At 37.4% G+C, this 16006-nt stretch overlaps 1 protein-coding gene across 1 annotated transcript in view; it reads right to left on the minus strand.

The window, feature by feature from the left end:
• The window catches only part of SLC26A7 (solute carrier family 26 (anion exchanger), member 7), a 189540-nt gene that overhangs the window by 40040 nt on the left and 133494 nt on the right, over positions 1 to 16006 (minus strand). Inside the window, exons 11-12 of the mRNA XM_006859223.1 lie at positions 7871 to 7977; positions 6080 to 6146 (exon numbers count right to left, since the gene is read on the minus strand). Of these exons, the coding sequence (XP_006859285.1) occupies positions 6080 to 6146; positions 7871 to 7977 (174 nt within the window). The remainder of the gene's footprint in view (positions 1 to 6079; positions 6147 to 7870; positions 7978 to 16006) is intronic.

Raw genomic sequence — 16006 nt, forward strand, 5'->3', positions numbered from 1 at the left:
AAAGTAATCATCTCAGAAGCAGGGGGTGAGGGGGTCTAACTATCATCAAGAAGAGCCAAGAGTGAAGTTCATCCTGTGTAACCCTAGATCCTTGCACACTGAACCTCCTCAACTCAGGGCGAGAACAATGTAACAACTGAATAGTAACAGAACAGCAGCAGCAGAACCAAGGAGCACAGCACCACACAGAGCGGTGGACTTCCAGGCCTAGGGAGCAAGGAAAGCTGGAATGCCTTTGGACAGGAGGCTCATTTTCAGAGTAAGATGCCTCCAGGCACTTAATTAGGAAGCTAGATTTGCTGACTCATGGAGCTACAATCAAGCCCCTGTGGGTTGAGTTTTATGATGTACTTTTATGGTGTGCCCCTTGGGCATTTTTCACAACATTAAAAAAGCTTTGTAACAACCTGGGACAGGTTAGAGGCCAGACTGAAGGCCAAGGAAAAGCCTGCCTGTGGACATGGTGGAGGAAAGGCTGGCTGTCCTTACTGAAAGAACTGTGCCCTAAGCATCTCTGACACTGAATGATAACCTGTTAACTTTTCTAACAAACACCATATCTGAATTCTGTGTGGCCATCACAATTAATTATCAAACCCAGATGAGAATTAGAACGTGCCATGTAAGAGATGGTTGGTGTCAGGGCTTTTTGCAGCAGGCCTAGTCACAATGAATTGCCAGGAGGCTGACAAGAGATGCAGAAAATGAGAAGGAAAGGTTGCAGAATAAAGGCATCTGTGTTTGCCATGTTGTCCCAGGTATTCCTGGCAGTGATTGGTGGTATACAATTCTTCTCCATGACTTTTGAACAGATGTCTGAACTAGAAATTGAGATGATAGAAACTATATGAAATAATGATGCTAGTCTCAGGGGACACCATTGTCATTGGTATCACACAGTCCACAAAGTACAATGTTCTACATCCTACTTTAGTGAGCGGCAACTGGGATTTTGAAAGCTCATGAATGCAGCTAGAACAAAAGATACTTCTTAAAAGAAAGACCAACAGGAAAAATACAAAACAATAACAGCAGACGGACTGATTACTACAAGAACAAGCAATTTATTTGCCCAGGAGACATCAAGCCAAGTGGTTGGGTGTCCTCAGGGCAAACCCCCTTCCAAGACTGAGACTCAATGGGAATACATGCTCTGCTTGGTGACCACCTTCGTCACTGATAAAGGGAAGCGAGGAAAATACAGCAATGAAGCTGTGAACTAAGCTCTACAACGTTATTTATTTATTTATTTATCTATTTTTAATTTAAGGAGATCTGGTAGCATAGTGGTTATGAATTGGGCTGCTAATCTCATGGTCAGCAGAAACTATCAGCTGCTGTTCTGTGGGAGAAAGATGATGCTCTCTGCTCCTACAAAGATTTATAGCCTCAGAAACCCTGTACAGGATTGCTATGAGTTGGAACCGACTCCAAGGCACATAACAACAACAACGTATTTTAATTTAGGGGTGTCAAGGGAATCTCTAGTTGTTGTTGTTGTTTTCTGAATAAAGTATTAGTACTCTGGTATCAGAGTTCATAGGTAGTCAGAGTATGGGTAAAAACCACCCAAGGGAAACTTTCTCTTGGTAATCAACAATGGAAAGTAAAACATGGAAAGTGGATAATGTGAACAGTTATGTAATAAATAAATTCCATTGTGAAATTTTAACAGTCAATTTTTATGGACTTGATTTTGTGGGGTGATTGTGGTTAATCCATGTAAACAGTGCTTGTAATGTGTCCAGTTTGGTAAAGTCACCTTTTTTATTTTAATTTGTGTCTTCCCAGTCTTGATCTAGAGTGGATAAGATAATAAGACTTGTGCTAATAAATTATGTGGTGGAGTTCAAGTAAGTTAGACCTTATCAACTCAGTTATTGATAGATTGTCTGGAGGATATACATTTCTCATTCTTTAAATGCTATTTGACTTCTGTGTATAATATAGAAACTGCTATCTATCACCTTGCAAGGAACAATGTGGGCCAGCCTATCCTTTGGGGCACAATAGTGGTATTGAGTCAGAGAATCAAGGAGAGGCCTCTCTCCTTCAGGATGCCACTGAACGCTGATACCTTATTTTAAAAATAAGCCACAAAAATCAGCTTTGAAACTACTTAGGCAGGTCCATGCTTCTCAGGAGTAGTCTGCAAAGTTTAAACTCTACGGTGATGATTTTGAAAGCAAGGGGGCATGTCTTTTCCAGTTACCTACAAAGCAGAAGCCAGATGTGGAAAATTGCAGTAGTATGTTAGGGTACAGAGTAAAGGCTTCATCTAATCTGTGTTTTACACATTGCCTTTAGATTTCTGGAGAAATGGGCATTATTCCCTAATAGATTTCTGGAGAAATGGGCATTATTCTCTCTTAAAAAAAAAAGTGAGACTAACTATGTACTTTACAGATCTTCTCTATAAATATTCTATTTTACTGAAATCCTCTTTCATTAAATGCAGCAGAGTGTACAGGTACTGTTCCTTGCTTGGGAAAAAGCATTGTGATTTTAAGTATCTCCAGAATCTTCTACACCTGAATTCAAAAAATGAATATCTTGATACTGCAATGAAAATAAGGTCTGCTCAACACAATAAACTTTTTGCTTTCTTCTAAAATTACACACAATTTGTCATGATCAACAAAATTGAACACATTTGCATAATCAATAAAACACATATAAGCATCCTTTTTGCATTCTCTACTTTCAGCCTGTCAGTCAAAGGAGCTCTGGTAGCGCAGTGGTTATGAATCAGGCTCCTAACCTCAAGGTCAGAAGTTTGAAACTACCAGCTGTTCCGTGGGAGAAAGATGAGGCTTTCTGCTCCTGTAAAGATTTACAGCCTCGGAACCCCTGTGCAGGGTCACTATGAGTCAGAACCGACTCAACAGTTCTCAACAACAACTTTCAGCCAAGATTCAACTGGCATCAGCAATGATTATCTCTTATTCTAAATTCTCTTCTGAATCAAACTTGAAGTTCGGGCAATTCCTGGTTTATGTACTGTCCCTTAGGTAAACTACATACACCCTTTAAATCTCAAATAGTTGACCATTCTATGGTGTCAATGAATAGGTCATTGTTGTTATTTGTTGTTAGGTGCCTTCAACTCAATTCGGACTCATAACGTCAGAACAGACCTCTTGAAAGCATTAAAAGAACAAATATGACACTCTGAGGACTAAGATGCACCTGACCCAAGCCATGGTATTTTCAATCATCTCATATGCATGTGACAGAATAGGTTACTGGTCTTGCAGAAATGTGATCTCCAGTCTTATTAAATAATAGTAATATAATATGTTCAGAAAATAAATTCTCAATTGGGTTAAATCACTCAATGAGAAGCAAATTCCCAAAATGGGAAAAAATATTTCATGTGAAGGAGAGGTGAAAGAAAAATAGAACACTCATGTTCATCACAGCACTATTACCAATAGCAAAAAGATGGAGACAGTTTAAATGCTCATCCATGAAAGAACAGATAAACAAACTTTGGTATATACATACAGTAGAAGACTATGCAATGTTGAAGAATAAAGATTTATTTGTGAAACACCTTATAACATGTATGAACCTAGAGGACATCATACTGAGTGAAATTAGTCAATCACAAAAGGACAAATATTGTATGAGACCACTATTATAAAAAGTCAAAAAAAGTTTTCATATTAAAGAAACATTCTTTAATGATTGCTAAGGTAAGAGGAAAGGGGAGTAAGTCATGGGCTAGAGAGTAGACATGTATTAACTTGGATTACAGGAAAGGCAATATAAAATAAGAGGGAGTTTAGAAGAGTGAAAGGAGGGAATTCAGGGGGAGGAGTGCAAGAATCAAAGGGAACAAAGGTAAACTTTTTATATAAAAAACTTCAATAAAAAATTCTGACATAACAGAAATCTACAGGCTAAATGGATAAGGGAGTGGGAAACGGAGTAGATCCACAAACATGTAAGATTTTACAGAGGATATTTGTACATGGGTACTTATATTTTCTGTTAACATACCTATGACTATGTCAGTGCATACAGGAGGCAAAATTATGAAAAATTCTTAGATAGTACCAAACACCACGAGAGAATGAATTTCTGGGCCTAGGACCTCAGGACAATAGACTTGGGGGACACCTTGGTCAACTGACATAAAATAATCCACAAGGACAATATTTCACATTCTACTATAGTAAGTAGGGACTGAGATCTTTAAAGCTCATGAATAGACATCTAAGTTGAAACTATTGGTCTCTCAGTATGGAGGAAAGAAAACTGAAATTTCTTGGGAAAATGTAGTCCAGTGGCACTGTGGGTTAATGCGCTGTACTGGAAGGTTGGTTTGAACTGCAAGGTGAGTTTGAATCACCAGGTTGATGGTTCAAGCTCACCAGTCATTCCTTGGAAATCCCATACAAGGTCATTATGAGTTGGAACTGACCTGATGGCACTTCATAACAACAACAACAAAGGAAGGTAAGGATGAGACAATTTATAAACAAGTGATGTTTAAGCTTTGTTGCTGCGAAGTGCCATGGGGTCAGTTCCGCCGCATAGAGACCTTGTATCAGATTTCAAGGCTGTAAATCTTTTGCAGGAGCAGGAAGCCTCATCATTATCTTATGGAGCAGCTGGTGGGCTCAAACCTCTGACCTGTAGTTCTCAGTCAAGTGTTTATCCTACAGAGCTACCATGCTCCCTGTTTAAGTTTTGCTGTTAATAAGTGTTGCTGAGTCAGTTCTGACTCATAGCAACCTTATATAGGGCTTCCAAAGAGTAGCTAGTGGATTTGAACCAGTAACCTTGTGGTTAACAGTCCAGTGTTCACCCTACAGCAGCATACCAGGACTCTGTTTAAGCTTTAGAACCAAAACAAACAAACAAACAAAAATCCACTGCCATCAAGTCAATTCTGACTCATAGTGTCCATATGTAGGTTTCTGAGGCTGTAAATCATTAAGGAAGCAAACAACCTCACCGTTCTTTCATGGAGTGTCTGTTGGGTTTGAACTGCTAACCTTGCAATTAGCACAGAAGACACAGTGCCTACAGCATCAGTCTAGGACTTTGTATGAGCACTAAATTCCTATGTAGGATTTAAAGAAAAGAAAAGAAGGCATAGAAAAATAAAGGAAGACAGCATTTGTGGAAACGTCAGCTATACACAGCCTCCAAAACTCTGAGGTCAGATTGTGCTCCGGGAAGCACACCTTACCACACGGACAAACATAAGTCAGTCTTTTCCCTAAGCCCTGACTATCACAGAAGGGCTCCTGATGCTACTTCCTACGTCTAGTCTACTTGTAAAAAACCCTAATATCAGTTATTCTAATGAAGATCAGTTCTTTCTGTTCTGAGGAGAATCGTGAAATACTGAAATAAGTGAATATGAAAAACAAAGGAAAAAGTTTAACCAAACATTTATAAAGTAGGTTCAATGTGAGGCCAATTTTTAGATATTGGCAGAAAATTCAAATCAACATCATTTTTCTTCACTTAAAACTGTTTTGGTCATCTCTTGGAATAAGAAACTAAACTCAAACACATTGATAGTCCTGCCTAGGAATAGACAGAGTAAGACAATTTATGTAAGGTGTTTCCTTAAGAAGGAATCCACTGTGCAAGAAACTGATCCTATTGGCATAACCACTGGACCTAGTGACCCTCTGCTAAAGTTTCATGAGCTCAAGATAAAAAAAGAACATCACCAGGAAGCTGCTTTGCTTTATCCCCTTCCCTGCTCTCTACCTTCCTCCATCATATAATGCAGAGTAGATTGTTAGCATACTTTGCCTGTTCTACACAAAAAGAAATAGAAAGGACATTTCCAAATATCTAATTATATCTGGGTCATGAGTTTACTGTGAACTATAATTATATAAACTATGACACAGTCTTGAATTAATGCTAATATGAGGCAGGTTGTATTTTTTTCCTGCATGGTCACCCATATATGTCATTAACAGTGCATATCTCATTAAAAGAATTATCTTCTTTTAAATGTCATGATTTATCTACTTCTTATATTATCTTGAAACTATCTAATAAAAATATCAATAACTGCACAGAAGAAAAAGGAAGCTAAACTTACACCATCTGTTTCTGTCTTCACTTTAAATTCCATTTCTTTTGTGTTTTTCATACTCACAGTCTTTGCTCTAGAATTAAGGAAAACAGAAAATAATATGTCATTTTCTAATATAAAAATGAAGAAACAAAAAGGATGTTATTTTACCTTAACAACTGGATGTGTTTGAAATGGTTTAGATTCTTGACCCATTTGGTAATAAAACGCTGGTAAATCTATGTCATTTTGAAAGCTCAGGAATACACAAAAACAAAGAGGGCAACAAAGCAGAGATTAACCAGTGTAATTTACCTCATCTGAGTACCCAGAGACCCATATCTCCAGCAACAGAGTAGATTAGCAAAAAAAGATTTGCAAAAGAGAAAAGACTAGAAAGAAAACATATTTACAAATTCTTATTTTAGAGGAAAAGAAATAAAGATGGAATCAAAGCTATTAAATTAAAGCTAGAAACAGATAACAATGAATCTGAGTACATCAATTCTGTAGGCTACAGAGGTAAAACTAAAAAATGTTAAGTATCTATTATTTCATCAATAATTTCAACAGAGGATGAGAAATGAGTAAAGAATTATCAGATGATGAATAAGCACTTGGAACAAGGGAAGAAAATTGGTCAAAATAGAGGAATGGTATACAGTTGCTGAATAAAGAGATGAAGAGACAGAATGTGTTCTTCAAAAAACTACCTAAAAATCTTTTTATTAAGGATTAATCTCACTTCTCAAAAATAACACTTGCTTAGGTTATTTAATTTTCTAAATATGTATAATTCTATTTTTATAAGGTTTGTGCATTCTTGATATTGATTGCTGCAGTCCTTCACTTAAAATATAAAAATATATAGCTAATGGATATTGCATATTGCTACTGGGCAAATTTATTTATTTTTAATTATTGTTGTTGTTGTTGTTATGTGCCGTGGAGTCGGTTCCGACTCATAGCAACCCTGTACAGGGTTTCCAAGGCTCTACATCTTTACAGGAGCAGAAAGCCTCATCTTTCTCACGCGGAACAGCTGGTAGTTTTGAACTGCTGACCTTGTGGTTCGCACCCCAATTCGTAACCACTACACTACCAGAGCTCCTTTGTTGTTGTTAGGTAACATCAAGTCTATTTTAACTCATAGTGATGACATGTGACCTAACAGATTTCTCCATAGGGTTTTTTTTGTGGCTGTTGTTGTTATCATCGAGCCAGTCCTGACCCACAGCGACACTATATAGAGTTTCTGAGGAGCAGCTGGTGAATTTGAACCACCGACCTTGTGGTTCAAACCTACAGTCAAGTGTTTATCCTACAGTGCCACACCAGGACTCCATAGGGTTTTCTAGGCTGAAATATTTATGGGAGAACATTGCCAAGTCTTTCTCCTGTGGAGATTCAGGGTGGGTTCAAATCACCAACCTTTGGGTTAGCAGCCAAGTACTGAACTGTTGTACCAGGAGGGTATATATTCAATTTTAGAGCAATAACAAAATACTTCTCTTCATAAAGACCAATATTGTTACATACTATATGTAGATAGAACATTTTTGTATTTGTGTCTCTCCTGGTGTGGTACTGTGGGTTAATGAGCCAGACTGCAAAGCCATTTGAACTGCAAGGTTGGCAGTTCAAGTTCACCAGCTGCGCCTCAGAAACCCTATACAGGGTCGCTATGGGTCGGAACTGACTCGATGGCATTTCACAACACAACAACAATGGTCTAATAATATCAAGTAAAACATGAGATTGTAATAGTTTCATATACTGCAAGAATTACAAGTTGTTAGCAGTATTATATACTCTTACCTTGGGAAACGTCCAATCACTATAGCTATGGTAGAGGCAACACCAAACAGCAGTCCCACATTGGCAGCAAAACATATTGTAAATATATATGTACTGACCCATATGCCCTGAAAGACAAGCAGAAGATAGGGGTCCTTTGATATGCTGATCTTTCTCATGATTACTAAGCTCTTTACAATCTTATTTACAGTATTCCTTTGCAAACCTATCATCAAGAAACAGAATGCAGGAATATAGAAGCAAATCCTGGCTCTGTTAAACTCTCAGTGGTTGATGTATAAAAAAGGTTCATTTTTTTTTAGTTTTCTTGTTGTTGTTAAGTGCAAACTCACACTCACAGCGAGTTCCCAAGGAGTGGCTGGTGGGTTTGGAACTAGCAACCTTATGGTTAGCAGTTGTTGTACCTTGCATTTGCTTTTCTATCCAGTGTCTTCTTGGCTCCCACCGGGTGATTTGGTGAGACCATGCAATTAAGGTGTACAGAACTCTAAGACTGAGATTAGTTAGGTTTGCCATCCAGCTAGGTTTCAAAGGAGCCATTTCAGAAACAAGAACAGACAACCGCAGGACCATCCAGTAGAAAGTGCATGAGTGGAGTGTGAAATCCCTACATAGAAAATCAGAGGCAGCGAAAGCAATGGCAGAGGCAGTGGCATGGAGAGACAGAGCAGCTGCGGGCTCTAAGCCCAGAGACTCAATAAAGTTGAGTGCCTAAAAGCAGGAGACTGGCTTGCAGAATGTGCCCTTTAGTCATTCAACAGAGCTGTGTAACATTTGTCTGAGCAGGGCAGAGGCCAAGGGGGCACATGACTGAGAGACTGAAGACAAGATTGAGGTATGCCTGCAGTATGGCAGACAAGAGGCATTCCTGACTAGAGAATTGCTGCATCCTGAGTTTTTCTGATGCTGAATTGTCCCTTGTCCACTTCCCTAATAAACTCTATAATCATGAACACTGCTATGAGCCCTGTATGACCATTGCAAAAACACACCAGATGTGAAGCAGAGAGTGCTGTGAGGGGGATGGTTGGTGTCAAAGGAGGGGAAAGAAGTGGGGAGGCATGTCTGACTTTCACTTCACAGAAATCGACTTTGGACTGATTTTGAGTTTGATTCTCTTTCCCCCTTGTGAAGCCACACCACCTAGATAGACACTACGAACACTTAAGGCGCTCTGGTGGTACTGCAGGATAAGAACTGGACTGCTACCTATAAGATCAGAGGTTCAGATCCAATAGCAGCTCTGTTGCAGAAACATGAAACTGTCTGTTCCCATAAAGATTCCTAGTCTCGGTAACCCTATATAGAGTCACTATGTGTCTCAACCAATTGGCTGGCAGTGAGTTCACCAACCCTTAAGGAGCCCTGGTGGTGAGTGAGATAACAGTTGAGCTACTGATCACAAGACAGATGGTTTGAATCCACCAGTATTCTGTGGGAAAAGACGAGGCAGTCTGTTTCTACAACGATTTACAGTCTTAGGAACCCTATCGAGCAGTTCTACTCTCAGTGGTAGTGGGTCTTGGTACCACCCTTAGTGGTACCAATAGCTCCTCAGTAAAGCTACATTGAAGATGTGTAAATAGTTGATATTCATGGTCCAGAAACATGCCATAATTTCCCATTGCTTTTTCATTTAATGAAATAATATTAGAGCAATTGCTTGTGATCTTGAGTCACTCCTGACAATATTCTGGTTTGTAAGATAGCTAAAAAAAAATTACTTATATATAGTCTAAGCCTAATGTCAAAACAATTCAAGAGTTAATACTGCCAATGCCACTGCCACATTTTGACCAATCACTATAAAGATCATTAAAGAGGTTTTATTCGCAAGGAGTGATTGATGGTGAAAAATTAAAATCAGGGGCAATTTAGTACTTGGGAATATTTCAAAAGAGTATAAAAAGCTCTATTTATCTTTTAGTTGGACTTCCAAAGTTATTGTAGTTTTGTCTATGACCTGAAATTACAATTTGCAATAAGATATTATCATCAGAAGTTCTAAACTTATGACTGGAAAAATTATCTTTAGAAGAAAAATAATTTGTAAAATCCAGAAGTTATATTTTCTACATATGAAGTATAAAATTTACCAAATGGCATACCAACAATTTTTTAAACACTTTTTCCTACCCAAATTATCCATATAACTTTGACTATACATACAATTCTAAATTGGTTCCTTTCTGTTCCAACAGCAAGGATTATCACTTTAAAATATTTTCAACAACAAATCAAAGAGTTAGAAACACTGCCATGATCTTATAATAGCACAGAATCTTGAATACTGCTTTTCTTTGTTATTTGCTTTTGCTTTTTAAGACAGGTTTGAAACAAGTGTTTTTAAAGGATGTTTCTTGACTTAAAATACTTTTCCTTTGTCTGCATTATTTATTTATACTGAGCTTGAGTGGTTCTTAATGGTGGGGTATTTTGAAAAACTGAGCCTTTAGAAGCAAATGGAGGGATTTTTGTATATCATATTTCTCTTGATATAGAAGAAACAAGAATTCTGGAGTAAAAGATAAAACACATTTTAAATGATTCTCATGTTAAGAGCTATCAAGGACAAACATAATACTAAGTCAGTATTTAGTCATCCTCAATCCAGTAGGTTGAGATACTGAAACGTTTTCCTTTATTCAGGTGAATAGACAGTCAAATCTTCTATTTGTATGTAGTATTGTTTCTTTTCCCTCCTAATGTATTGCATTACATTTGTTGTTGTTGTTGTCAGGTGCCATCGAGTCGGAACCGACTCATAGCGACTCCATGCACAGCAGAACGAAACAATGTTCGATCCTGGGCCAACCTCACCACCGCTGCCACCCCCGAGTCCATCAATGATGCCACCTGGCATAGCATTACATTTAATCATATACAAAATAACACTGCAAGGTTTTTATCATTACTTCAAACTCCCATATGTCTCACTTGTTCCCATTTCTGACTGAACCTGCAGGACTATGGCAGGTTAAGACTTCACTATAAATCTCTATGTAACGGAAGGGAAGAGCCTAGCCCTAACCATTTAAAGAAGCACAGAGCCTGGAGGCCATGATTCATCAGAACAACCAGTGATTTTTCTTCCATCTGATTCCATTTTTAAAGCATATTTACACTCCTGCATTGATATCTATTGTAAGCCAGACTCACCAAGTAATTATTTATTTATTAAGGATACATTTATAGCTTTGAAAAAAATTTACTAAAGTTAATAACATAGATTAGTAAATAGTTCTATTGACTAGAATACATCCCAATATGATTCTGTAATAATTTCTGACAAAGACCCAAATGCTACTTGTCACGGTTAATCTCAGCCCCAACCACAAACTAATCCCAAAGCTGTCTAGGAAATATAAGACCTTGTTTCTTATGGAAAATGATAAGGCACTGATGTGGTGCTATAGGATAAGCACTGGAAAACGAACCACAAGTCAGTAGTTCAAATCTACCAGATGCTCCTTGGAAATTATCTGCAGAGTTGTTATGAGTCAAAACGACTTACTAGCACTTAACAACAATAAAGCACAGTTTAGCAGTGAATGAGTCTGTTCATTTCCTCCTGACCCATCTGCTAATCTCGAGCTTTGGTGACTTTTCTATCCTATTACATTTCTGTACATCTGAATTGTGTCCTCCCTGTTCAGCTACTCAAATTCACTTTTAAAACTGAGTCAGACTGAGAGCCCTATTTCCTTATTACTTCAAAAAAGGATTTTGACTTACAACTCAAATCAAAGTCCTTATTAATCTATAAAATATTAAATAAAAATTTAAAAGGTTTTAAATTTTCATGTAATGACTACTTACATAATTTAAACATTTTCAATCTATAAATGACTTTACACACACAACTTTGGTGACCTCTGTCATATTCTAGGCATATTCTGTCTGCTTTTATTTGTATCTACAAAAGTCTGTACAGTCCTAACACTCTGATCAGACCATATTCCAAAAATGTGTGGTTTCTCATTAGCTAAGGCCCTCAGCAGTTAAGGGACACCTGTCCTTGTCAACCATACAGGACCACTGTCAAGATATACCCAGTGTCTCAGGGAATTCTCATACAACTGCTATGTCCACACCACCTGTCTCAAACTTACTCTTAGACCACACCGTACTAAACTACTCCAAGTTTTCAACTATCACCCATATGCAGAATACTACCAATCTGAGCTTATGAACCATGTTAATGAAAAATATTTCAAACTGTCTACCATACACTTTCAATAAATCCAGGTCATAACTCATTAATTTCACACAATGCTAGCTACCATTCTTTCAATTATTGTACCAGTATTTACCAAGACACTATAATTACCAAGACACTAAAATCAAAGTCCTGTCTTCCCAAGCACCTCTAAGTGAGTTTGAACCTTCATACTTTCAGCTTCAGTACTTAAATACTTAATCATTTTACCACCATTTCCATGTCCTATTAATTATTCATCAAAAAATCCTCAAAATACCCTCCCTTCCATTCACTGACAATGCGTTCATTTGCACTTTACCATCCTCCCTCCCTACACTATACTGTCAGACTCCTATTTATCTGTCTGCTCCTGTTTTCTGATTGTAAATCCCTTGCTGGTGTGGCTCTATAGAATCAGCACTGGACGTCTAACCACAACATTGGTGGTTCAAACTCACCAGCCACTCCTTGGAAACCCTATATTGGGTTGCTACGAGTCAGAACGGATTCAACAGCACTTAACAACAAAAATCTTTGCAATACTGCTACCAAAATGGCCTTTCTAAACATAGATTTGAATTTCAAATTTAGGTAGTATATCAAAGGCATTTTTATCTTAAGCCCTTCTGCCAGAATCTACCCAAAATAATGCTGCTGTGGCTCTGACCCAAAATGACCCTATATAGGGTTTCTGAGGCTTTAAATATTTATCAGAGCAGAAAACCTTATCTTTCTCCTGCAGAACAGTTGGTAGATACAAATTTCTGACCTTGCAATTAGCAGACCAATGTGTAACCCACTATGCTCCGAGAGCTCCACCCTAAACAATACCAATAATAAATATATGCAGAGAAAAAATTCAGCTTCAGTGATACAAATATACGGTCTGAACTCCTAACTATGGAATAGGATACAGACTTGACATTTGGATCATAAAAATAAAGACATTGAAGCTGATAAATGTCTCCTCAGGATTCAAATCAATTCAAATTTCTCCATGGACGTCACAGTTCTGGAAATTCTATACGGTAGTAAGACCTCTAGCTTCTAGGGGAAGAATTGGGCAACAGAAAATTGGGAAAGATGCCCAGAGATATTAAGTTTGATGCCACAGAATTCCTGTTGTTGTTGTTGTTAGATGCCATAAGGTAGGTTCTGTCTCACGGCGACGCTATGCACAACAGAATTAAAGTCGGCCCGGTCCCGTGCCCATCTTCACAGTTGTTATGTTTGACACCATTACTGTTGCCACTGTGGCAATCTATCTTCTTGGGTGTCTTCCTCTTTTTTATTGACCTTCACTTCACCATGTATGTTCTTCTTCTCCTGGGCATGGCGCCTCCTGATAACATGTCCAAAGAATGAGAGATGAAATCTCACCATTCTGTCTTCAAAGGAGTTTTCTGGCTGCACTTCCAACACAGATTTGTTCCTCTAGCAGTATACTCTGAATATTAATCTCCAACATCATAATTGACATGCATCAATTCTCCTATGATCTTCTTTATCCATGGCCCAATTTTTACATTCATATGAGGCAACTGAAAATATCATGGCTTCGATAAGGCATACCTTAGTCATCAAATTGTATCTCTGCTATTTTTTAAAGAGCTCTTGTGCAATACAGCTGACTAAAGTAATATGTCATCTAATTTCTTTACTGCTGATTCCATGCGTATTAATTGTGGAGCCAAACAAAATGAAACCTTTGACAACTTCAATCTTTTCTCCAATTATCATGATGTTATTTATTGGTTCAATTAGAAAGATTTTTGTTTTCTCTACATTGAGGTGCAATTCATACACTGAGGGCTATAGTCTTTGATTTGATCTTCATCAGTAAGTATTTAAAGTTCTCTTTGCTTTCAGCAAGGTTATGTTATCTGCATATCAAAGGCTGCTAAGGAGTCTTCCTCCAATCTTGTTGCCATGTTCTTCATATACTCCAGTTTCTCAAATTATTTTATCATATAGATTAAACAAGTATAGCGAAAAGGATACAAACTTAGTGCACAACTTTCCTAGTTTTAAACCATTCAGTATCCCCTTGTCCTACCTGAACAACCGCCTCTTGATCTATGTACAGTCTGTTCATAAGCATACTTATGTGTCCTGAAATACCCATTCTTTGCAATGTTATCCCTAGTTTGTCATAATTCACACAGTAGAAGTCTTTGTATAGTCAAAAAGCACAAGTAAACATCTTTCTAGTGCTCTCTGCTACCATTTAAGATCCATCTGACATCAGCAATGATAGCCTTCATTTCACATCCTTTTCTGAATCTCCTTGAATTTCTGGCATTTCCCTGTTGCTGTATTGTTGCAACTGTTTTTGAATTATCTCCACGAAATTTTTATTTGCATGGGAAATTAGGGCTATTATTTAATGATTACCATATTCCATTGGGTCACTTCTCTTTGAATTGGACACAAATATGGATCTTCCAATCAATTGGCCAGATAGCTGTCTTCCAAAATTTTTTGGTATAGATGGGTGAGTATGTCCAGTGTTGCATCATTTTGTTGAAAGATTTCAATTTGTATTCAATGTCAATTCCTGGAACCTTGTTTTTCACCAATGCCTAAGTGCAGGTTGGACTTCTTCCTTTAGTATCATTGGTTCTTAATCATATTCTAGGTATTGAAGTGGATGAACATTGGCCAGTTATTTTAGGCACAATTACTTTGTGTATTCCTTCCATCTTCTTTTGATGCTTTCTGCACCATTAAATGTTGTACCCATAGAATTCTTCAATATGGCAACTTGAGGCTTGAATTTTTTTCTTCAATTTTTTTCACTTTGAGACATGCTGAGTATGTTCTTCTCTTTTGATTGTCTAACTTCAGGTCTTTGAATATTTCATTATGATTCTTGACTTTGTCTTCTTGTGCTGCCCTTTGAAATTTTCTGTGCAGTTATTTTACCTCCTCATTTCTTCCATTTGCTTTAGCTTGTCTACCCTCGAGAGTGAGTTTCGAGTCTCTTATAAAATCCATTTTGGTCTTTTCTTTCTTTCTTTCTTGTCTTCTTAATGACTTTTTGCTTTCTTCCTGTATGATGCTCTTTTTGTTGTTTAGTGTTTAGTACATCAAATCTGTTCTTGAGATAATCTCTAAATTCAAATGGGATATCTTCAAGATCATATTTTGGCTCTCACAGACTTGTTTAAATTTTCTTGAGCTTCATCCGGAACTTCATATGAGCAATTGATAGTCTGTTTGACAGTCTGCTCATGGCCTTGTTTTGACTGAAAAAAATTGAGCTTCTCCACCACTTTGCCCTATAGACTGGTCCAATTGATTCCTACATATTCCGCCTGGTGAGGGCCATGTGTATAGTTACATTTTATGGTATCTAAAAAAGTATTTGCAATGAATAAGTCATTGGCCTAGCAAAATTCTATTATGCAATCACCAGCATCATTTCAAGTACCAAGACCTTATTTTTCAACTACAAATCCCTCCTCTTTGTTTTTAACCTTCAGAAATTATCAGTGTATCTTGATAGCATGTTTTATCAATTAATTTCAGATTGGAGAAGTTGGTAGAATTCTTCAATTTCATCATTACTGGCTTTAGTGGTTGGTGTTTAAATTTGAATAATAGTGGTATTAACTGGTCTTCCTTGTAAGCATATGTATATTATCCTATCAGAGACAGATCTTGATATGCTCTTTCGGATGATGAATACAGTGCTATTCCTCTTGAATTTGTCTTTCCCTGATAGTAAACTATTTGATTGTTTAATTTAAAATGGTAATATCAGTACAGTTCAGCTCACTAATGCCATAGGATATCAATCTTTATGCATTTTCATTTCCTTTTTGATAGCTTCCTATATTTTTAGATTCATACTTCTTATATTCCATGTTCCAATTATTAATGGATGCTTACAGACATTTCTTCTCATTTTGAGCTCTGCTAGGTCAGGAAAT

The sequence above is a fragment of the Chrysochloris asiatica genome, unplaced genomic scaffold (genome assembly GCF_000296735.1).
Source record: "Chrysochloris asiatica unplaced genomic scaffold, ChrAsi1.0 scaffold00031, whole genome shotgun sequence".
In the NCBI taxonomy this organism is placed as follows: Eukaryota; Metazoa; Chordata; class Mammalia; order Afrosoricida; family Chrysochloridae; genus Chrysochloris; species Chrysochloris asiatica.